General features: G+C 35.2%; 3 protein-coding genes across 3 annotated transcripts in view; 1 reads left to right on the top strand and 2 right to left on the bottom strand.

The window, feature by feature from the left end:
* Positions 1-26,041, bottom strand: part of LOC127437102 (integrin alpha-11-like) — a 563,744-nt gene that overhangs the window by 480,656 nt on the left and 57,047 nt on the right. The gene's annotated exons all lie outside the window — the stretch shown is intronic.
* On the bottom strand, positions 608-16,996 carry LOC127437620 (calmodulin-like protein 4). Its single transcript, XM_051692651.1, has 8 exons — positions 16,987-16,996; positions 15,053-15,158; positions 12,931-13,045; positions 11,029-11,135; positions 7,312-7,316; positions 6,405-6,545; positions 3,199-3,375; positions 608-699 (listed from the first exon to the last, which is right to left on the bottom strand). The coding sequence occupies exons 1-8, from the start codon at positions 16,994-16,996 to the stop codon at positions 608-610; spliced, it is 753 nt and encodes a 250-aa protein (XP_051548611.1).
* On the top strand, positions 20,954-25,987 carry LOC127437110 (protein fem-1 homolog B-like). Its single transcript, XM_051691787.1, has 2 exons — positions 20,954-22,075; positions 23,372-25,987. The coding sequence occupies exons 1-2, from the start codon at positions 21,801-21,803 to the stop codon at positions 25,005-25,007; spliced, it is 1,911 nt and encodes a 636-aa protein (XP_051547747.1). The 5' UTR covers positions 20,954-21,800; the 3' UTR covers positions 25,008-25,987.

Raw genomic sequence — 26,041 nt, 5'->3', positions numbered from 1 at the left:
AACAGTATTTGATTGAGTCTGCTTTCAGTTCTTGTCTTTATAGGTTATAATAAATCTTTCAACATGTTTCAACACACAGTGTGGGGCATTGGAGCTTTAGTGCACTTTAACACATGCAGTTCATATTTGCACGCATTTATTGTTTGGGAAACAGAAAGATGCACCCAATCAAGACTTCATTCATTTTAACCTCAAATCATGATGTTGATAAAGTCTACCTTATACATATTACACAATCAGCTATCCTATGTATATATACTCATGTATATTCAGTAACTATACTCCTTACAAACACAAGAGGGCACTGTGATGACAATTTCTAATACAACACCCCTATTATTAAATAAATGTACTACTTACTGTTTAAATGAACGAGACTTAGAAGTATCTGGAAAGTTATAAAACATTAACAAAGACATATCTGGTTACTTTCAAAACAATCTCACGGTTAGTTAATGATTGAAGCATTCCGGCAGGCGGCTTATCAGTAAAATATGGTCATGGTTGTGTAGTTATTTCATTTCTTGCTGTTTGAACGGCATTCCACGGATTCATTATGGCAAATGCACCACAACCGGGAAGTTCTGGAGTTCTGGTTTGTTCAGCATCAACCGGTTGGAAGTGTCACCATCTTTGTAAACTCCTCGTAGTCGATTCGTCCATCAGACGCCACGCCGGTTTCGTTCAAGAGCTCATTCACTGTGACGAGAGGCACATTCACTGGAGAACATTGTTATTTTACCATAAAAACATTATTAGTTCGACTATTTGGAAAATAAACAGACAGGAGTCTGAGACCACATTGCAAATCTGGGATTCAAAGTCTGATTTAATCCTAGAAATAATCAAAGTTTTAGGATTTTAGAAAATGTAAAAATCAAGAAATGTTATAGCGTAATATGTCTTGTTTTCTAGGTACTGAATTGATCCATCGAGCGATTCTGAGGAAGAACTAGTTAATGGATTTGACAAAGTTTGTTAGTGTTAGGTTAGTTAGTTTTGTTTAAGGCACTTAATGGCAAGTAAACTAGATATCCAGGAGCAGAACTGTATATAACACTTATGTCTGTGAAATAATCACTATAACATCTGGACAGACAGAAATTCTAATTATAAAGTCTATACATATTTTCTGCTATTTCTTCAGTGTTTTCTTTACTACCAATCACAGACCATCACTTCTACACAATCACTGAACACATTTCTCCTTTGTGTTTGTGGCAGGAAATCCACAGGTTTAAGGGAATGAAATTGAAGACTTTTTAATGCCAATCATGAAACAAAAGAAAGAAAATAAATCATTTGTGTTCTATTCTATTCTATTCTGTTCTTCTCTGTTTTATTCTATGTTTGTTACTTTCTTCACTAATCTATTTCATTCTATTATACTCTGTTCTTTATTCTATTCAGCTGTGTTGAATTCTATGTTCTTCTACTCTGTTCTATTCTCTTTTTTATTGTTTTATTCACTATTCCACTGACTTGAATTATATTCTACTCTGTTCTATTCTTTTGTGTTCTGTTCTACCCTCTTCTGCTCCATTCTATTCTACTGTGATGTTCTATTCTATTCTATTCATTTTTACTACACTATTCAGCTCCATCCTATTATACTTTGTTTTTATATTGTATTCTATTCTATCCTTATGTTCAGTTCTATTCTGCTCCATTTTATTCTATTCTACTCTGTTCTTTTCTACATTATTCCACTCCATTCTAGTATATTCTATTCTATTCTATTCTATTCTATCATGATCTATTCTTTCCTGTTCTACTCTGTTCAGACTATTTCTGCTCTATTCCATTCTATTCTGTTCTATTCTATTGTTTTATTATTTTCTACTCTATTCTATTCTATCATGATCTATTCTTTCCTGTTCTACTCTGTTCAGACTATTTCTGCTCTATTCTATTCTGTTCTATTCTATTGTTTTATTATTTTCTACTCTATTCTGCTCCATTTTGTTATACTCTGCTTTGTATTCTATTCTATTCTATTTTGTTAAATACTTTTTGTATTATTTATCTCTACTTTTTTATTCTATTCTATTTTATTATTATTTTTACACTATTCTACTCTATTCTGTTCTCCTCTGTTCAGACTATTTCTGCTCTATTCCATTCTATTCTATTTTATTCTTTTCAACTTTATTCTGCTCCATTTTAATATACTCTGCTTTGTATTCTATTCTATTCTATTTTGTTAAATACTTTTTGTATTATTTATCTCTACTTTTTTATTCTATTCTATTTTATTATTATTTTTACACTATTCTACTCTATTCTGTTCTCTCTGTTCAGACTATTTCTGCTCTATTCCATTCTATTCTTTTTTATTCTTTTCAACTTTATTCTGCTCCATTTTAATATACTCTGCTTTCCATTCAATTCTACTTTGTTTTATTCTATTTTGATTCTTTTCTACACTATTCTACTCTATTCTATCATCCTCTGTTTGTATTCTATTCAATTGTGTTCTATTCTATTGTTTTATTATTTTCAATACTATTCTGCTCCATTTTATTATACCCTGTTTTATATTCTATTCTATTCTATCCTGTTCTATTCTATTCAATTTTTTTATTATTATTTGTCCCTACTGTTTTATTCTATTCAATTTTATTATGATTTTTACACTCTTTTACTCCATTCTATTATACTTTGTTTTTTATATTGTATTCTATTGTGTTGTATTCTATCCTTTTCTAATATTCTATTCTATTCTTGTTCAATTCTTTTTGTATTATTTATCCCTACTGTTTTATTCTATTCAATTGTATTATTATATTTACACTATTCTGCTTCATTCTATTGTGCTTTGTTTTTATACTGTATTCCATTGTGTTGTATTCTATCCTTTTCTAATATTCAGTTCTATTCTGCTCTATTCCATTCTATTCTTTTTTATTCTTTTCAAAACTATTCTGCTCTATTTTATTATAATCTGTTTTCTATTCTATTCTACTTTGTTTTATTCTATTCTGATTCTTTTCTACACTATTCTACTCTATTCTATCATTCTCTGTTTTGCATTCTATTCAATTGTGTTCTATTCTATAATTTTCTGCTCTCTTCGGTTGTATTGTGCTTTATTATTAAGATGGTCTCTTCCTGTCTAAGTGGGAAGTTCTCGGTCAGAATAAGCTGTAATGTGGACCAGACTTGATGCTGACAATGTACGACTAGATTCAGATTCACCTTCTTCATCTCCGAGTTGTTCCCCAAGACTCATGAGCGTGACCCTGAGCTCAGACTCCAGGATGAATCCTTGTTTCTTTGGGTCCATCATTCTCAAGACTCGCAGGATCTCGGCCCGCAGGTTCTCCTGCTGGTGCATCACTCTGAGAAATGTGAAGTCCAACTCGCCCCTCTTATCTGGGACAGGCAGATTTTTTGCCACAGTCAAAGCAGTGTGCCAAAAAGATTTAGGAAAATAGCTGCTTTTTGATGAGGTCTGACAGTTCCAGGGTTCTGTTTAATTCAGAGCGTTGACATTTAATCCATTTCCATTACATTTGTGCAGCGTTTAATTTGATTGCATTACTAACTGTACCAGCTGTTATCATACTTTAAATGTCTCTTCCTCCCAATAAAAAGGCATATTCAAAATCTTTGAGCGGTCTGCTTTTCTTCAACCACGTCTCTATAAAACATCTTCATGCGTACATTGTCCTTATCTGGATATACTGGGCACTAATGTTTGAGAATGTTATTGTTAAGTTTCATCAACTCAGTCCTATAGATTTTAAGTTATTTTAACAAGTTTACATTGTTGATTTTACCTGGTGCATGGAAGTTTAGGGGGACAGTCCTCTCAATATCTTAAAGGAATATTCCAGGTTCAGTACAAGTTAAGATCAATCAGCGGCATTTGTGGTATAATATTGATTACCACAAACATTTATTTTGACCCGTCTCTCCTATTCTTTAAAAAAAGCAACGGTGGAGGTTCCAGTGAGACACTTACAATGGAAGTCAATGGGGTCAATCTACATTAAAATACTCACTGTTTCAAAAGTATAGATGCAAGACATAAACAATATGTGTGTTAACATGATTTTATATGTGTGATAAAATCACTTACTAACCACATCTGTGGAAAGTTATAGACAATTGTACAACTTTGTTACCATGATGTTACGCAGTAAACCCCAAAACAACCGTGAAAATGACGATTTAAACAACTTCACAGTTCATATAATACACAAGTTTTGACAGAAGAATGTATGTAGGTGATTTTATAAAATTATAAGCTTCTCATTTCTGCCTTTAAACCCTTCAAAAATTGACCCCATTGATTTCCATTGTAAGTGTCTCACAGGGTCCCATATTTTTTCCTTTTTTTTATTTTTTTAGGAAAAGGAGGGACGAGTCAAAGTTTTTTTTTTTTTTTGTAGTAATCAACATTATGCCACAAATGCAGATTGAGCTGAACTTGTATTGAATTCAGAATATTAATTAAAGGCCAAAATAAATTTGGAAAATGGAAGTTCACTTAGTCCATTTGCGTTGCCTAACCCTAACTTACGTAATTGTTGTTGGCCATAACCAGACATACATGTGATCTCTGAGCATGCATCACGACACGAGTAAAACTTGTGAATTAATTTGCTTTTTATTGCACTATTTGCACTGATGGTGTTGTGTTTTTGTTCCTTAAGGTTTTGTGTCATGTGTGTGCATCAGTTTCCAAAAATATGATTGTTGAGTGTCACTGTCATTGTGGTTTGTGTGTTGGATGTTAAGAACCCTGCATGGTTGGAATACTTTATTTAAAAAATCTTCGGCAAGATGTTTGCGGAGACTACAAGCTTACAGCTTGTAACTCTTACAACGACAAATGTTTGACAAAACAAACAAAAAACAGAAGTGGTATACATTAATTTGCCTCAGCGTAATTAAAATGATGACTTCGACAAATTTTCTATCTATAAATGTGACAAAATTAATTTTATTAAATTAATTAAATGAATTAAAAAATTTAGTTCGTACAACAAAAACAAAATAAATATGTTTTTTTTTTTATTATTGTATTAATGTAATTGCATGGAAAAGTTTTCCTTAATTTTAATAAGTTCACTGGAAGTTTTTATTTTTTTAAGGGTACGCAAGTATGTGAACGCAAAGGCTTCTTGCTATGCGAGCTCGATTTCGTGCATAGTTGAGCTCCAAAATGTGTTGCATTCTCAGCGTTGCCACAAGGGGCGCTAAAGCGTACATGAGTTTGAACTGACGGCTTCTACAGTGAGTTTTCTCTTTCAACTCAACTACTGTCATGGCGAAGCAAGAGTTTAAAGAGAATACTGCTGTGCAAGCAAGTTAAAGTCAATATATTTATAACAACTTAATACTAAATAAACACATCTGATTTAATGGCACAGACGTTTGAAGGAAATTCTATCACCCCCCTTGAGGACACGGTAATGCAAGAACACATGTTAAGAATGTTCATCCGAACCGTGCATTGGCGATTCGTTGGCCAAGCGCTCACATGTGTACTTACGTAAGGGTTGTTTCAGTTTTTATATTCAACAAGAAATCAAAATAGACTTGCCTTTTATTGCACGATTCACACACGTTATTCTACTAAAATCACCCAAGTAATCTTAAATCAAAATGTAATCATCTGAAATGACTTTGCTTTTCGGGTGACGTCACCACCAACCCTCTTACTTTTTAAAACCTATTTAAAACACATTTTTATTTCCGTAACATGCGGCATATTTCCGGGTAAACTTGATATTCCGCAAGGGGAAAAAAGTGTAGGGTGGGGCTTGATTTTATCCATCAAGAATTAAGTGCATCATAAAAAGTGTGTGTGGGGCCCGGGTATCTCAGCGAGTAAAGACGCTGACTATCACACCTGGAGTCGTGAGTTCGAATCCAGGGTGTGCTGAGTGACTCCAGTCAGGTCTCCTAAGCAACCAAATTGGCCCGGTTGCTAGGGTGGGTAGAGTCACGTGGGGTAACCTCCTCGTGGTCGCTATAATGTGTCGCTCTCGGTGGGGTGTGTGGTGAGTTGTGCGTGAATGTCATGGAGAATAGCGTGAAGCCTCCACACGTGCTACGTCTCCGCGGTAACGTGCTCAACAAGCCACATGATAAGATGCGCAGATTGACAGTCTCAGACGTGGAGGCAACTAAGATTCGTCCTCCGCCACCCGGACTGAGGCGAGTCACTACGCCACCACAAGGACTTAGAGCGCATTGGGAATTGGGCATTCCAAATTGGGGAGAAAAAGGGAGAAAATAAGTGCGTTTCATACCAGAGTGGAGTCAGGTGGTTGGAGGAGAGGAGTTGAAAGTTGATTAAATTTAGGGATTGTATAGATTAGTCATTGATTTTGAAGGGTTTGTAAGGAATGGCAAATGTACCAACGCAGTATTCTTTACTGACGCTGTACCGATCTTATGGGTCAGTAAGTGTTTGTCCAGTTCTGGAAGAGTCGGACAGCAGCCTAAACTCCTCATGACCGTCAGCACATCCTGAGCGTTGATTTCACCCTGATGCTTCTTATCATACAGCGAAAAACACTCTTTATACCCTGAATGAAGAAAAACACATTATATTAAACAGAAAACTCTTTTTGAAAAAGATAATAACTAGAGTAGTAAGAATAACTATGTTGCAGTGTTGGGTAAGTTACTCTAAAAAGTAATTAATTACTAACTACTAATTACATCTTCTACAGTGTAATTAGATTACTGTACTTTCTGAAAAGGAATTGCATTACTTATTACTAATTACTTTCTAAAACCCTTATCAACCTCGACCCGATGAAAAATACAAGGATAGACATCATATAAAACCTAATTAATTATTCATGAACTGGCCAAAGCAATTTAAAGGGGCAGCGTTAATTTAGAAAACATACATTTTAACATTGGACGTTATATTTCAATTTTAAATTCACTATTGATTTATATAGAGTTGTTCTATAGTCTATACAGTATTTAATGCAATTACATCAGAAGTAACTAATTAAATTACAGAAAAAATTAAGAGTAATCCCTTACTTTACTTTTATCAATGAAAAAGTAATTTAATTACAGTAATTACTTACTTAGTAATGCATTACACCCAACACTGCTATTCTGACAAAAATAGCATGATAAACTGTAAGTATATTGAATTATATGGTGAATTATAGGCTGTAATTAATTACCGTGTTAAAGTGGCTAATTCACTAAATCATCTTAAGATTTTGCTCATTTAAAGGCTTTAAACGTTTAAATTAAACTAATATACCTACTGTCACTAATTACACAGATAATTATTTAATCAGCCAGAGTCTGTATCTTCAGTTTTACATGATCTGCATCACAGAGAAAATATATTACTGCTGTTTCTGTTTATTCCTGCAGGTGGCGCTCTGTGGCTCAAAGAGTCGATTCCTCCGTTGAAGTACATTGAAATCTCAGCACATTTTATTGTGTTATTGAGTACATTATTATATTAAAATATAATCTTTTATATCAATCCAATGGTAGGTTGGTATCTGTTGTACACAGCAATCTCTATGTGTTGCTATATCGCTCTAATTACTTTTTTTAATCTTCACTCAGTTATCACAAACGACTATGATTGGTCCATTTTGAGCAGCGTTGAGAAAAGTAACATAAAATAGTATTTTGTCCGTTGTCCGGTCAAAATGTTTATTCAGTGTTTGAATTTATATTAATTATATTTCATTTACTTATTATTATTTTAGAATATGGAAATAAATGTGTAAATTATTTATCGCTATAATTATATACATATAGTTTTTTTTTAAATCTCCACCGTTATCTCAAACAACTGTGATGAGCCCATCCTGAGCAGCGCTGAGAAAAGTAACATCGTCTGTTTTTTTTTTTATCTATACACATCCTCTTTACAATTTCTTAATTTTAATTAATTCAAATTTTATGTTTATTTTATTTACACGTTACAATATGTATAAAATCATATTAAGGAAACAGGAAAAATACAGTTGTAAGAAAAGTAAATGAATCGTATTTTTTATTATAAATCCTACTTGAGAGAAATCATTGCATTAAAATGATTGAAAAGTCACTTTTTGCATTAAAAACACCTGACTTAACATCTTTCATTAAAGTGGGCATTGAAGATATTGGCAATTAAAAAAAGAATAGATCAGAATTTAACAGAACAGAATAGAAAAGGATAGAAGAGATTAATAATAAAGAACATAATTAAAAAGACATAATAGAACAGAATAAAGAATTGGACAGAACAGAATGGAATAGATTTGAACAGAGTATAATAGAAAAAGATATGATAGTATATGGAGTTTAATAATTAAAAAATACTACTTTGTTTTTTTCTTCTTCTTCTTTTTTTTCTTTTTTTTTAACATTAAATGCAAATGAATAAAAGAGTTCATGTTTGTAATATAAGTAATGAAATATAAATAAAAAATATTTCACAAGGTAGCCAGTGGTGCTGGTCCATTCTGATCTGTTCCCTGTTTATCCATAGACGTGTCAGATTAAAATAATTAATCATGGATCATTTTTGATTCTAGAAGTTTCAGAACGAGTCTGTTTATAATTTATGGGCATACATCTTAAAGTGTTGTTAGCATTTTAATTAAGTTGAATTATTTTAATATTTCTTATTTTAAATTCATTTTAAGTCATCTTGAGGCCCCCTTGGAAGTGTGCTGAGGCCCTCTAGTGGGATTGGCCCCCTGGTTGAGCACCACTGCTCTAAATGAAAATATTTTTATTTGGAATTTGGAAGAAATGTTGTCAGTACTTTCTGTCTGTCTGTCTGTATGTCTGTCTATCTATCTGTCTGTCTGTCTGTCTGTCTATCTATCTATCATCTGTCTGTCTCTCTGTCTGTCTAGCTATCATCTGTCTATCTCTCTGTCTGTCGTCTGTCTGTCTATCTATCTATCATCTGTCTGTCTCTCTGTCTGTCTAGCTATCATCTGTCTGTCTCGATGTCTGTCTGTCTCTCTCTCTCTCTCTCTCTCTCTCTCTGTCTGTCTGTCTGTCTGTATATCATCGGTCTTTCTTTCTCTCTGTCTGTCTAGCTATCATCTGTCTGTCTGTCTGTCTGTCTGTCTGTCTGTCTGTCATCTGTCTTTCTTTCTCTCTGTCTGTCTAGCTATCATCTGTCTGTCTCGATGTCTGTCTGTCTGTCTGTCTATCATCTGTCTTTCTTTCTCTCTGTCTGTCTAGCTATCATCTGTCTGTCTCGATGTCTGTCTGTCTCTCTCTCTATCTATCTGTCTGACTGTCTGTCTGTCTATATATCATCTGTCTGTCTCTCTGTCTGTCTCTCTCTATCTGTCTATCTTTTTGTCTGTCTGTCTGTCTGTCTATCTATCTATCTGCCTGTCTCTCTATCTATCTATCTATCTGTCTGTCTGTCTGTCTGTCTGTCTATCTATCTATCATCTGTCTGTCTCTCTGTCTGTCTAGCTATCATCTGTCTGTCTCGATGTCTGTCTGTCTCTCTCTCTCTCTCTCTCTCTCTCTGTCTGTCTGTCTGTCTGTCTGTCTATCATCTGTCTTTCTTTCTCTCTGTCTGTCTAGCTATCATCTGTCTGTCTCGATGTCTGTCTGTCTGTCTGTCTCTCACTCTATCTATCTGTCTGACTGTCTGTCTGTCTATATATCATCTGTCTGTCTCTCTGTCTGTCTAGGTATCATCTGTCTGTCTGTCTGTCTGTCTCTCTCTCTCTATCTATCTTTTTGTCTGTCTGTCTGTCTGTCTGTCTGTCTGTCTATCTATCTATCTATCTGCCTGTCTCTCTATCTATCTATCTATCTATCTATCTGTCTGTCTGTCTGTCTGCCTGCCTGCCTGTCTGCCTCTCTGTCTGCCTGTCTGTCTGTCTGTCTGTCTGTCTATCTATCATCTGTCTGTCTCTCTGTCTGTCTGTCTATCTATCTGTCTGTCTCTCTCTAGCTATCTGTCTGTCTCTCTATCTATCTGTCTGTCTGCCTCTGTCTGTCTGTCTGTCTATCTATCTGTCTGTCTCTGTCTGTCTGTCTGTCTATCTATCTGTCTTTCTCTCTGTCTGTCTAGCTATCATCTGTCTGTCTCTCTGTCTGTCTGTCTGTCTCTCTCTCTCTATCTATCTGTCTGTCTGTCTGTCTGTCTGTCTATCGTGATTCTAAGAGACCAGATTAATTTTTATGTTTTTTAAATGTATTTATTTATTTTATTTGTTGTAAAAATGTCTTACAATTTGACAGTCTGATCAATTGGTGAGCCAAGAAAACGATGTTAAAAACGTTGACTGATATTATTTCTGGTTTATTCGTCACACTGAATATGTTATGTTATTTGTATACATTCCCAGATTTGAGATGTTTACTCCAAACTCCAAACTGGCTTCTTTCAAAATCATCCCTTCAACAGTTCATCAAATCATCAAGTTTTGGACCATTTTCTTGATGCATGAAATCCATGTCATGAATCACACAAGCTGCACTTCTTAGAGACAGATAAACCGTCAGTTTATCTAAGAATTGGCATCTCGGTTTGTTCAGAAGACAGAGCACCAAGGAAACGTCTGCCAGATATTTCTGCCGATGTAAAGGTCAGTGTTGCTCATTTTGAACAAGTTACGGTAATGCATCATTTCAATGACATGTAGCTGTGCTCCTCGCAGAAACAGGCCATAAATATCACAGTGCTTCTGGATTCTCTGTGCCCTTTTGAGCTTAAATCAAATGACTGATATCTACACATTCCTCTCATTGATAAATATGACACTGACAAAGTGTCCATTCTCACCAAAACCAAAAATAAGAGCCATCCATCTTTGACGCTAAAGTGCAAATCAGCATTATCCAGCAGGTCTCTTTACCGAGAAAACTAAGTGGACCGTTTGCACATTTAGTGGAAGAATGAGGAGTGTCACCAATAAAAACACCCATGTGGACTTTTTGCCCAACACGACTGCTATGCCCATCATTCATAAAATGTGACATATTCCACTATAGCCACTTGCATGATTGTTGATTGAAGCTGAAGAACTATAAGTAAGTTTACGAGAACTTCACCTGGTGACGAAGTCCATAATAAACTGTTTGACCAGACTGACCTTGATTAACAGGAAGGGAGATGTGTTGTAGTACAGCATGTGGAGGTAATCACCAGGACAAAAGATCTAGAGAAACTCACACAAACAGACATCAAAACTCACCAAAAGAAGATGTCTTTAAAAATTCAGAACTTGAAAATGATTTCACATCATGTAAACATGCGACTGTATTAGCCCAAAGTGAACAAAGTGGTTCATTGTAAGTTACCTTACCAAATATGGGGGACAATTATGTTAGGTTTCACGAGACAATACATTAACGAGGCAGTAAATTAAGTTAAAAGTATGAATTACCTTATAATTTATGATGTCTACCAGCGGTCGGCAACCTTTTTGACATAGAGTGCCATTTTTTATTTTCCTGGTCAATGACTCTTTTAACAAGACAATTCATGTACTTACAGTAAAATATTGTTGAATTTATATGTTTGTAAATAAAAAGTATGACTCGCCTGATAATTTACAGTAAAAAATAAATAAATAAATAAATAAATTTCCCAGAAGTCCCTGCATGATGCGTCTTACATAACTGGTTGTTTGTTATTCACCTTACCATAATTGGTAGAAAATTATACTAGATTTACCAAAAAAAGACATGTAATTTTACAGTAAAATACTGTACATTAAGTCAAACAAATCAAGTTATAAATTAAGTAAAAAGTATAAATTACCTTATAATTAATGGTGAAAACCTTATTAATTCTTCTAACAAGACAATTCATGTACTTACAGTAAAATATTGTTAAATTTTGAAGTTTGTAAATAAAAATATGTCACATTATAATTTACAGTAAAACAAAAAAAGACATTTCTAGAAGTCCCTGCGTGACTCATCATATGTAGTTTGTTAATTATAAGTTAACATGCATGGTGGATGATTATTCTATGTTTAATAAGACAATACATGTAATTTTGCTGTAAAATACAGTAAAAAAAATGGTACAAATAAATGTAGAAATAAATTAATTTAAAAGTATAAATTACTTTATAATTTTTGGTGAAAACCTATATTAATTTTAACATTAAAATTAATGTACTTATGGTAGAATATATTTTACATTTAGATGTTTGTAAATAAAGTGTCACTTGATAATTTACTGTAAAAAAAATAATTGATGAATTAAACCTTACCATGCACGGTGGAAAATTATACTAGATTTAACAAGACAATACATGTAATTTTACTGTAAAATATTGTAAATGAAGTAAAAAGTAATTAATTGCCGTATAATTTATGGTGAAAATTTGATTAATTCTTCTTACGCGACAATTCATGTACTAACAGTAAAATATTGTTACATTTATATATTTGTAAATAAAAAAGAATGAGTCATCTGATAATTTACTGTAAAAAAAAATAAATAAAAAAAAAGGCAGTGAAAGGATGTTTCCAAATGTCAAGTACTGTAAGTTATTTTTTGCTATGTTTACGCAACCCGATCTCATGAAAATTCATACATATTTTACGAGTTGTCTATTTCGTATGATTTTGTTCGTATAAATTCCATTTCATCACATGCAAATGCCCGGATGTCTAATGTGGGCGTTAAGGACATGCTTATTAATATTATGCCCGTACCCAATCCCCTTATCTAAATTTAACCAATTAGTAGAGTGTTTAAACATGATAGGAAGCTGTTGTGTGTGACAGAAGCAAGTATTAGATGTAAACGATGTCCAGCGACGTCATTGGCTGTAGTGAAAGTCGCAGGAATTCGAACGAGTGCAGTCGTACGATATCATACGAATTAGCCAAATTTAGAAAAGTCGTACGAATCCTGACGATTTCGCCGTGAGAGTGTGTAGGTTCATGTATTTAATGAAATTTATGTGATGCTTTATTCTTAAGTTGTTTTGTTACCATGACAACAGGCCTGCCAAAGTCCAGCAGCCAGTTCTGTATGGTGAAACAGCACCAGAGGTCCATATGAAACTGAGCGTTCTTCAGGCAGGAGTCCGTCTCCCTCGACATGTGTCTGTGTACAGATAGATCATATAGAATGATATAGAATGTACTATATATTTGCTTTGATGAAATGGGCCATTCCTGTTCGGCAGTACCCTTTGAGCTCAGAAAACTGGAAAAATGATACTGGTTCTGTTGTAACTTAAAGAAGTATTTCTATAAAAGGCTATCGCAGACTTTCAGAAATATGCTCTGGTCTGTTAATGTCAAGTGGAGGTTTTTAAGTCCCTGAGGTTCTGAAAGTTACAAAACCGTTATGGTGATTCGTCCAAACGTCCTGCTTTTAGGAAAGTCTGTCCAATAAATGATGCCAGAGCCTGTTGTTGGTTCCCCTGACCACCTGTCAAATATTTTCATTTATTTAGTTACTGTACGTGCCAAAGTTAAATAACGGTTTATTTGTTTAAATCACAAAGAATGAGTCACAGTAATAGTGATGCTTGCCTGAGTAAACACCATTAAAAAGTGCAAGTGTAGAGTTTAGGATGCATCCAGATTCTTTTACAGGGTAAGAAGGAAGCGTATAGGGAGGAAAGAGTCTCATGGACCGCCATGGGAAACATGCTTTAATCTTATCCGATTTGTTGTTCTCAAATCCCCACCAAATATCTGCTGCTGCAGGGCACTTTGGGAGCCTTCAAAGGGGCTTTTGGATTTTCAATGTGATTCTAAGGTGGATTCAATCCAAAGCAAGTGCATCTTTAAAATATTCTTCTTTTCTTTTGTTACTCCTTTGTTTTTGTTTTTAACTACTGTATTTAGGGGGAATTGTAACATAGTCCAAAATTACCATTCAAAGAATCACCATTGAGAGTAATACAAATAAAAATAAATAAATAAATACATAATAATAATAATAATAAAATATGAGTACACTATTGCTATATGTAAACATACGTTGTAATAAATATTATTTTTTTTATTTTTTAACTTAAGACAGTATATATATATATATATATGTATATATGTCTTAAATATAATAATTAATCATGTTAAAACTTATTTAAAAAAATAATAAATATTATAATATATATATATATATATATATATATAAATTGTGTGTGTATATATATATATATATATATATATATATATAAATTGTGTGTATATATATATATATATATATATATATATATATATATAAATTGTGTGTGTGTATATATATATATAGGTGAATATATAAGTTATTGTATATTTAAGATATAATTTAATATTATAGATATAACATTATAGATATATATTTATAAATATAATGTAATATTCATAAATAAAATGTACATAAATATTACTATTAGTAAAATTTTGCATTACAGTACTAAATATATTTTTTGGCATAACAATAATAACAATTTGTTGGGGGGCATGTGCTAAAAACGGGCTAAATATTATTTTAAAATCCAAGTTAAAATATGAATAAATATAAGTTACAACTATTAGAATTTGTGGGGGGCTGCTTAAATATAACTTTAAAAAAATATTTTTGGCAATAAATAAATAAATGAATATAAATAAGTATAAATTAAAATAAGTACATTTTTAAGTACAGTTATATAAGTACATTTTGCATAACAGGAATGAGAATTTGAGGGGGCGGGGAATATGCTTCAATATAAGTTTTAATATACATTATTTATTTTTTTATAAATTGAAATTAAAATACAAAATATAACATAAATATAAAACATATAATTTAATGTTTGCATAACAGTAATTGAGATCATTTTTAGGGAGTGGGGTATTTAATTGTCAAGAAAGTAATGTCACAATTAATGGCCCATAAAAGATAATTCTTATTTATTGTTTCTTTTGTTTTCAGGGTGAGACCTAGACATGTTTTTGTGAGATTCGTCCGTACTTTACGCTGCGTGGATTTACCATAACTCACCCTATCTTTACAGGTGATCATAAAACCAAACTGAACAGTTATGATGGAAACTTTGAAAGTAGTTTAAATTTAACTAATGTCTAGAATGTCTTTAGTGTAAAGGAAGAGAGATGAAATAAAATAGTTTCAAACCTGGTCAAGAAAGCAGTGTGCATGGCAGAGTTCTGTCTCTTGCGCATGGTGGATGGCATTTCAGTGGCACCATGAAGATTTCTCTTTGGCTTACCCTTGACCTCAGCTGGCAGGGGAAAAAACATGAAAGGAAAACAATCATTTTGCTTGCACCACACCATGTAAGAGCCATGATCCCTCCAGGATGTTCCAGAATACTCATTTCAGAAAGTGTCCAGTGTAGCTGTTACTTTGTAACACAAGAAGATGAGCTGTCCTGCCCTTAAATTCACACTCACTGTGAGCCATGGACATTTACCTTGACTTCTGATGGCTCATTCAAGAACTGAGCAGTTGGTTAAAATAAAGAAAACACAGTCAAACACACAGTAAAGTGTCCTGTAAAGATTAGGTTCTGTGCGCTTCAGTGCATTTTTGTATTTTCTGCGGTTTAGTTTGCAGATAAACCTTTAATCCAACCCCACTTGATGTGAAATGTTTCAAGATTTAAGCTTTCTGTTGAATATCCAGCACCATGTGTTCTTAGTAAATCACTTCAGAACGTCACGCCAAAGATTTCAAAATTTTACTTTGAAACATAAAATATTGACAATATTTATTTTCCTCTTTATTTTATTCATATCTCTGATATCTTGGAGCCCCACTATAAATACAAATGTTTTTTACGGTAAAATACAGGCAGCTTTGTTTGCCAGAAAGTCACCGTAAAAAAACACGGTGACCATGTTTCAGGCTTTACGTGATAATTTGGTAATTTTTTTTCCCTCCCCAACTTGGAATGCCCAGTTCCCAATGCGCTCTAAGTCCTCGTGGTGGCGTAGTGACTTGCCTCAATCCGGGTGGCGGAGGACGAATCTCAGTTGCCTCCGCGTCTGAGACCGTCAATCCGCACATCTTATCACGTGACTTGTTGAGCGTGTTACCGCGGAGACGTAGCGCGTGTGGAGGCTTCACGCTATTCTCCGCGGCATCCACGCACAACTCACCATGCGCCCCACCGAGAGTGAGAACCACATTATAGCGACCACGAGGAGGTTACCCCATGTGACTCAACCCTCCCTAGCAACCGGACCATTTGGTTGCTTAGGAGACCTGGCTGGAGTCACTCAGTATGCCCTGGATTCAAACTTTTGACTCCAGGGGTGGTAGCCAGCGTCAATACTCGCTGAGATACCCAGGCCCCCAATTTGGTAAATTTGATGGCTGTATATTTTATGGTTCACTACCGTTATATTATATAAATGATACAGTGGCATGCAAAAGTTTGGGCACCCTTGATCAAAATTTCTGTTGCTAAGCGAGCAAAAGATGGCCTGATTTCCAAAAGGCTTAAAGTTAAAATATTAAAGAAATGTGTCATCTTTAAGCAATTTTACTTTTTTATTTTCATCTTTTACAGTTTTACAAAAAAGCAAAAGTTTGGGCACCTGCATGGTCAGTACTTAGTAACACCCCCTGGCAAGTATCACAGCTTGTAAATGCTTTTTGTAGTCAGCTAAGTGTCTTTCAGTTTTTGTTTGGGGGATTTTCGCCCATTTTCTTGGTGATTCTTGGGCCGTCTTGCATGCACTGCTCTTTTGAGGTCTATCCACAGATTTTCGATGATGTTTAGGTCGGGGGACTGTGAGGGCCATGGCAAAACCTTCAGCTTGCGCCTCTTGAGGTCGTCCATTGTGGATTTTGAGGTGTGTTTAGGATCATTATCCTGTTGTAGAAGCAATCCTCTTTTCATCTTCAGCTTTTTTACAGATGGTGTGATGTTTGCTTCCAGAATTTGCTGGTATTTAATTTAATTCTTTCCTCTACCAGTGAAATGTTCCCCTGTGCCACTGGCATCAACACAAGCCCAAAGCATGATTGATCCACCCCCGTGCTCAACAGTTGGAGAGGTGTTCTTTTCATGAAATTATGCACCTTTTATTCTCCAAACATACCTTTGCTCATTGCGGCCAAAAAGTTATATTTTATCTTCATCAGTCTGCAGGACTTGTTTCCAGAATGCATCAGGCTTGTTTAGATGTTCATTTGCAAACTTCTGATGCTGAAATTTTCTTCTCATGACTCTTCCATGAAGGTCATATTTGTGCAGGTGTCACAGTGCACCAGTACACCAGAGTCTGCTAAATCTTCCTGAAGGTCTTTTGCGGTCAAACAGGGGTTTTGATTTGCCTTTCTAGCAATCCTACGAGGAGTTCTTTCTGAAAGTTTTCTTGGTCTTCCAGACCTCAACTTGACCTCCACCGTTCCTGTTTACTGCCATTTCTTAATTACATTACGAACTGAGGAAACGGCTACCTGAAAACGCTTTGTTATCTTCTTATAGTCTTCTCCTGCTTTGTGGGCATCAATTGTTTTAATTTTCAGAGTGCTAGACAGCTGCTTAGAGGAGCCCATGGCTGCTGATTGTTGGGAGTCAGAGTCTGTATGAAGATTTGAAATTTGCATCACCTGGCCTTAAACGATGATTGTGAACAAGCCACAGTCCTAACAAGCTAATTAAGGTCTGAGACTTTGGAGCTCAAATCTCTTGGGGTGCCCAAACTTTTTCATGCCACTGTATAAACTTGATATATTAATCTTCTGGAACTACATAAGTCTGCTTTTCACTTTAAAATGTATTGTTAATCACAGTAGTTACTATAAAAGGCCACATGATGATTTAACGTTCATCAAGAGTGGCTCTTCCAGGAGCAATAATTAATAAACATGTAGAGACAGTTCACAGTGTCACTCACACAAACACAAAACACCACCAGGGTAACACATGTGACAGTAAAATAATGCAAATAACATTTACTAAACTGAAACCTTTTTTTTTTTTAGCTGTAATTTTATTAGTAGTTTACTGAAAAAAGTACAAATGTATTCTCCTGTTAAACATTATATTAATTATATGGTAAATTATATTTTTTACATCTTATATATATATATATATATATATATATATAATACATTTTATGTTTAAAATATATTTTATATTTAAACATCTTTATATTATTTATATAACATTTTAATTTGAATTAATATTTTGTCTCTACTTGCGAAAACATACTTGATGCGTCCCAAACCGCACACTTCTGCGCTATTCTACGGCATTTTGTAGTGTAAATAGTGTAAGTAGTACGTCAACACTGAAAATGCAACAAAAATGAAGTGTGCTACGAGTACCCGGATGATGCATTTCTTCAACCGTAAAAACTTCAAAGTTCAGGGGCCGGATTCACAAAAATGTTCTTAATAAAAAAATTAAGTTCTTAGGATACATTATAAGAAGTTCGTAAAAACATTCCTAAGTGCAGTTCTTGAAAAATCCTTAAGAAGTTCTCGAATATTTTCTTAAGAACATCTTAATTTTTTTCTTAAGAATAAAAAGAGGCTTTAACGTCGTCTGATCAGCCTGCTCATGGGCTTGCCTTGTCACATAGCCAAATTCAATACTAATCATAACGATAGCAAGTAGCAAGCACCTCGCGATCATTTTCTGAATGTAAAGTGCGTGAGATGTGTTAGTTTAACGACACTACCCATCATAGGAGAATTTACTTGCTGCTAACCATTTGATAACTTTTAATTTGACATGGAGGAAAAGAAAAGAAACAAAAACTTCAGTAGACAAAAGCTGAGGAAATTACTGCAAGGAAAAAGTTCTCCTTGGGAAGCTTGATAATAATATCACGTCAGAAAGTAAGAGGCGGGTCAATGGGAAAGGGTGGCGGAGGCTGTCTCTACTGTGCCCAACTCTGAGAGACATGTGGATGGGGGGTGAAAAAGCAAGTCTCAGCTTTATAATCTTATAATTATTATGTTTCTATGAACTTTAAAGATCGTGGAGAGAGAGCGTTATATGCAGCGCATCCAGTAGCATGTTCGGTCACCACATTAATAAGCTTGAAAATAACATTTATTGTTTGAATTTGGTGATAACATTTACATGGTTTACAAGCTGAAAATAAAAATAAAATTAGACACAAAACAGTCAAAAAAATAATAATTTTGGTCTAAAATCACATTTCTACGTAAACAGCCCACTGCGAACCCCAGTTAATTCATTAAACATCTTACCTTTATGATTTAAAACAACTGTGAGGTTATCCTAACTTTAAGATGTTATTTACGACGATTTTTAAGAAAGAAAAAAATTCGGAGAATTTGAATGCTTCTTAAAGAGCACCTATTATGGTTTTTCAAATATGACCTTTCATGTAGTGTGTTATATAGCTGTTTGTGAATGTTTCAAAAATCAAAGTGTACGACAAATGGAGTTATTGACTCCCAAAAGAAAGAACCGATTCTGAACTCCTGAAACGAGTCGTTAGTGATTCCAGACTTACTTCCTGTACTAACCTACGTAATTTGGTAACAAAAAACCCGCCTCTGGTCTTCATTGGCTGCTCGCGAACAGCTTCGACCCGCCCTCAAACACTATACTAAGCGGTAGACCAATCACAACAGACTGGGACATCTGACCAATCAGAGCAGAGTATGCTCTCTGAAAGGAGGAGTTTAGAATGAATCCTTTAGAATGGATCATTGAACGAGTCGTTTTTGACACTGGGAAAAAAAGGTAAAGCTGCAATTTAAATTATGAGCAAATTAACGTGTTTTTTGACCTTGGATGCATGTAAATCTATTGTATGAGACCTTTAAAACACAATTAGGCACGTTTAAAAAACGTATTAATGTTTTTTTCTTAAGAACAATCTTTAAAAAATATATAAGAACTTTCTTAAGAGTTTTTTTAGGCAATACAGAATATTCTTAGAAATTAAGAAGAAAATTATAGTTAAGAAGAAATTTCTTCTTAAGAACGTTTCGTGAATCCCTGGTCACCATCCACTTGCATTGTGTGAACCCACAGAGCTGAAATATTCATCTAAAAATCTTCATTTGTGTTCTGCTGAAGAAAGAAAGTCACACACATCTGGGATGGCATGAGGGTGAATAAATGATGAGAGAATTTTCATTACTGGTTGAACTGTCCCTTTAAATAAATGTATTTCAATTATATATTAAATTCATCACATTGACAAAGTTGCCATGATAATCACAGTGTTTTCCACCAAAATACCTATAGAGACAAAAGTTACTGGAGAAATTAAAACTAAATGACAAAAACATTCTGGAAGCACCTTAAAATTGTTTGCTGGAGATTTAAAATGACTTTACAGCAGGAACAACAACTGTAGTAACTACTGTACTCTAAACGAAACTATAGATATTTTTGAACTTCTATTGTTTTAACCTGTTTAACTGTGCTTTAACTGTAACTATATGCAGTGTTAGGTAAGTTACTCTAAAAAATTATTAATTACTAACGACTAATTACATCTACAGTGTGATTAAATTACTGTACTAATTACTCTGTCTGAAAAGTAATTGCATTACTTATTACTAATTACTTTCTGAAACTCTGATCAACCTTGACCAGATGAGAAATACAAGGATAGACATGAAACTGTTCTTTTAATTCTTTCAAATAAATCATATAAAATCAAATTAATTATTCATGAACTGGCCAAAGAATTTAAAGGGGCAGCATTAAATTAGAAAACATATATTGTAACATTAGTCGATTTTAAATTCACTATTGTTTTATATAGAATTGTTCTGTAGTCTATACAGTATTTAACGCATTTACATCAGAAATAAATGTAATTAAATTACTGAAAAATTAACAGTAATCCCTTACTTTAATTTTTTTCCCAATGAAAATGTAATTTAATTACAGCAATTAATGACTTAGTAATGCATTACACCCAAACACTGGCCATTGCACATTTCGGAAGGAAATAGAAAATTATATAACACAATAAAATTCGCACTGAATATCAGAACGAGGGACTTTTAATTTAAAGAAAATAAAGCAGGAAGTCCATATGACGCTTTGCTGTTATTGCTGACGTCATTTCCGGTTGTCGCCACTGGCAGAGGTGAAGGGAAACAAATACTTTGAGCAGATTTAACATTTAATTCGGGTTTAATTTCGGATCTAACGGCGAAATGTGGATTTATTCCACTTATCCCATACTAGAATATTAACGCGGAGGGACGTACATCTGAAATAACAACAAAACATGACATAAAAGTGAAGGAACTGGGCGAGTAAACTCGATTCTTATTAAGTTGAATTGAAATTCAGACTTAAACTCATTTATAGGGAATTAACAGTCAAATCCACATTTAAACTTTAATTAAACCGAGTCAAATTGAACATCACAGCAGATATTACAATATTAAACATCAACTTTTGAACGCAGTCTCTTAACAGGCATTAAAAGACCATAATAATAATCCAGGAGTTATCATAAAATAAGGTATTATTACTAAATAGATTATTAAAAGTCCTGTTGTCATTATAAAATCATAGTTTGCATTGCAATGGCAGCTCACAGGGTTTAAAGTGAGATTATCAGAGTCCCATTCACATAATACAAAAATCAGATTACATTAATATAATGAATAATTGTCTTGTATTATAGGGATTTAGTGAAATGGCAGTGAGATAGACTTAAAGTCTCCATAAGTTTCATGTGATGTACTAAGATTAATTGGGCAAAAATCAAATTAGAAGAGTCCTGTTCACATTAGACATTCAGATTATATCAATAATCCAGTGGTTTATATTAGAGATTCATGATAAAGACTGTTGAAAGTGCAGTTTCCTATATGAGGTGCTGAGCTCAAGTGGGTGTTTTTTAATGGGAGGCGGGTTGATCTGCTTTGAGATCAGTGGGCGAATCTTGCACAGATGGCGGAGGTACCGGCTCTGGGCCGGTTGGAGTCCCTGGCCCGGTATGTTCACAAAGCAGCCAGTGAGGGGCGAGTCCTGACACTGGCTGCCCTCCTGCTGAACCACTCCACGGTCCAGACCCGATACCTGCTGGAGTTTGTGACCCAAGTGGCCGGACAGAGATCCACACCGCTCATTATTGCTGCTCGGAATGGACACGACAAGGTCGTCCGGCTGCTTTTGGATCATTACAAGGTGGACACTGAACAAACGGGGACTGTCAGGTTTGACGGGTGAGTTTAAACTTTTATCTTTTTATATTTTTACTTAAAGGGATAGTTTGCCCAAAAACAAAAAAAATAAAATAAAATGCTGTCATCATTTACTCACCCTCATGTTGTACCAAATCTGTATTTTTCTGTTGAACACTAAAGGCGATGCTTGACAGAATGTTAAGAGACAGCCTCAGTCACCATTCACTTTCATTGTGTGGAGAAAAAAAAGTTGAGCTCCGAAAATGACATAAAAGCATCATTAAAGTATCATAAAAGTAGTCTCTACAACGCATGCATACTGTTCTACATATTCTGAAGTCATACAACAGATTTGTGTTGTAAAAGCCCCAATTTAAGCCATTGTTCACTGAAAATCTTCCCCTCCACCAGAGCTCTTAAATCTTGTTTGAGTATATTCAAATATGGCACGGCAGGTTTGACTTCAACAGGGTGATTCTCATGAAGGCAAGCTTTAACCATGGCAGTGAGGATTTCCATGTTAAATGAATTTTGAAATTATATTCTAAAACTTGATATACATGCGCTCCGTCGTGCACATAAAGTTTACAAAGGAAAAAAAAAACACAGCACACCTGATAAATTATCAGCAGGTGCGTAGGAAAAAGATTTCTTGTTTAATTTCTCATTACCGCAATGCGTCTGGATTCACAAATAGGACCATTAAATGTTGTATAAACAAAATGTATGTTGTATCCAAGATCAGTATTCTTTTAGTTGGTTTTTCACTATAAATTGTAAATTATTCTCATTACCGCAACATTTTCCAATAACTCAGGAAGTCAGACATTTAAGACCATTTTTACAATTTTCTTATGCCAAATCTGATATATAATCTGATATGAACAATTAGACATACCGTTATAAGTATTTGGATTAATCTGAAAAATATGAATTAATCTGAGATAAAAAAAATTATTAAAAAAGGTGCGAATTTGGTTGGTGTGTTTTGGTAATGAGGTAAATTGTATTTTTAAGCACATTTGGTGAGTAATGATTAATTTCTGAAAAGTTGTTGACGTAAAGTTTAAATCAATTTTAATTATTTTTCAAAATACTCAGCTTCTCAAATTTTTGGCCAGGGTTTTGTGTTGCTGTAATTAGAATTTATTTAGTTATATATATATATATATATATATATAAGAAAAGGAGGTACGATTCGGAATACATTTTCAGTTGTAATCAACATTATACCACAAATGCTGTCGACTGAGCTTAACTTGTATTGAACCCAGAACATTCCTTTAATGTTTCATGACATTTACGTTGTAGTTGACTTGTCTTTCACGCTTACAGGTATATTATTGATGGAGCCACGGCTCTTTGGTGTGCAGCAGGCGCTGGGCATTTCGAGGTGGTTCGCTTGCTGGTCTCGCACAATGCCAACGTCAACCACACAACGCTCACTAACTCCACCCCTCTCAGGGCTGCGTGCTTCGATGGCCGCCTGGACATTGTACAGTACCTTGTAGAGCACGCCGCAGACATCAGCATTGCCAATAAGTACGACAACACTTGTTTGATGATAGCGGCCTACAAGGGCCACACGGACGTTGTTTACTTCCTGCTTCAATGTGGTGCGGATCCAAACACCAAAGCTCACTGTGGGGCTACCGCGCTGCACTTTGCTGCTGAGGCCGGGCATCTGGACATTGTGAAGGAGCTTGTACGATGCCAAGCAGCTATGGCGGTTAACGGTCACGGAATGACGCCCTTAAAGGTGGCAGCAGAGAGCTGTAAAGCAGACATTGTAGAGTTGCTGCTTTCGCACACAGATTGTGACGTGGATAGCCGCATCGAGGCACTAGAACTGCTTGGTGCATCCTTTGCCAACGACCGTGAGAATTATGACATTCTTAAGACCTACAACTACTTGTTCCTAGCCATGCTGGAACGTTATCGCGATCCAGAGAGGGTCATCGCCAAGGAGTTGCCGGCACCTGTTGAGGCATATGGAGGACGGGTGGAATGCCGAACTTTGCGAGAGTTGGAGGCTATTAGGCACGATCGCGATGCGTTACACATGGAAGGCCTCATGATTCGCGAAAGAATTCTGGGCGCTGATAACATTGACGTGTCGCATCCCATAATATACCGCGGCGCGGTCTACGCCGACAACATGGAGTTCGAGCAGTGCATCAAGCTGTGGTTGCACGCCTTGCATTTGCGTCAACAAGGAAACCGCAACACGCATAAAGACCTCTTGAGATTTGCGCAAGTGTTCTCGCAAATGGTGCACTTAAAGGAGCCGGTCCAGGCGTCGGATGTGGAACAGGTTTTGTGCGCCAGCGTCCAGGAGATCCGTCGCAGCAAGGCACGTGTGCAGACCGCCACCGATGTGGAATTGCCTGTGGCCACTGACAACTATGAATCCAACATGTTCACCTTCCTCTACCTGGTTTGCATCTCCACGAAAACGCAATGCAATGAACAGGAAAGAGCATGTATAAACAAACAGATCTACGACCTAATACAACTCGATCCACGATCCAGAGAGGGGTCCTCGCTTTTGCACCTAGCGGCGAGCTCTAGTACACCTGTAGACGACTTTCATACCAACGACGTGTGCAGTTTCCCCAACGCGCAAGTGACGAAGCTGCTAATAGACTGTGGCGCACAGGTCAACGCAGTTGACCATGATGGAAACAGCCCGTTACACCTCATAGTGCAATACAACCGTCCAATCAGTGACTTCCTCACCCTCCACGCCATCATTATTAGCCTTGTAGAAGCCGGCGCTCATACGGACATGACCAACAAGCAAAAGAAGACTCCTCTCGATAAAAGTACAACTGGCGTTTCGGAAATCCTTCTGAAGACTCAAATGAAGATGAGTCTGAAGTGTCTGGCGGCTCGCGCCGTTCAACAACACCAGATCTTGTATCGCAACCAGATCCCTAAAAGTCTAGAAGAGTTTGTTGAATTTCACTGACAGTTCATTTTATTTTTCATCAAACTGGGTTTTTATGTTTTGTGAAATGGTGCTGATGACTCTTGAACCGAGGTGAGATGTTTCTTCCTTATTTATCAACTCGGCACAAATTTCGTAATTGTAGAACATGCACATCCTATTTTATTTGATGATCCATTTGAGACCTCTGCGTTTTTTTCCAAAGGAACTGCTGATCCCTGGGATATTGACACTTTAGAATGGAGCTTCAAGTTTGTTTCTTTTTTTACAAATCAAAGAAGACATTGATACTTATATATACAGGCAACAATAAAGACTCTTTTGAAATATTAGATTCGTCGTTTGGGTTTTGGAAAGCGACAGGATAGATTTTAACGTATGTTGAACTTGGGTTACGACAAACGAACGGCTCTTTTTAACAGCTGCTCTTTTGCCAACTCTTTCGTATTTTGTTTTCTTAACATATTTTATAAAAGGTTTATTTAAAACAAAGTCTAAAATTTATATTTTGTAAGGAATCAATAGCCGAGTGTTGATGTCCTGAAGCTAAACTCTTCTGTGCCAGGCGATTTTATTTTAATACTAAAATGTGCCTGTAACTAGACATTGGACATGTAGTATTGTTGTTGTTATTATTATTGGTTCCATTTTTTTTTCCTTTAAACATGAAGACACCGTAAAGCCAATTAGCGAGTAATTTTGACTTGCATATTAACAAACTCAGTTTGAGTCATGGGGCCTTAAATTGAATGGTGCTTGTGTGTGTGCACGTGCGTGTGCGTAAGCTAGCATGTCTTGCTGCTTTTAACTGTGTGTGCTTGAATGCATGTTTGCATGGATGTGTTGGAATTTGAATGTCAAGGTTTTTTAAAACCTCTGCATTTGCACCATGTTTTAGTCTTTAATTACTGGAGATTGCTCAATGTGTCATAGTTTTTTATTTCCAAATCAAACAAGATTAAAAACAAATATCAAACACGTATGCCAGATTCTTTGTGATTTTTTAAATTCATTTTGTTGGCACGATTCATAACTGAGAGGAGGATGCGAAAAGA

Source organism: Myxocyprinus asiaticus, chromosome 48 (genome assembly GCF_019703515.2).
Source record: "Myxocyprinus asiaticus isolate MX2 ecotype Aquarium Trade chromosome 48, UBuf_Myxa_2, whole genome shotgun sequence".
Lineage (NCBI taxonomy): Eukaryota > Metazoa > Chordata > Actinopteri > Cypriniformes > Catostomidae > Myxocyprinus > Myxocyprinus asiaticus.
This window is presented reverse-complemented; position numbering and strand designations above follow the sequence as displayed.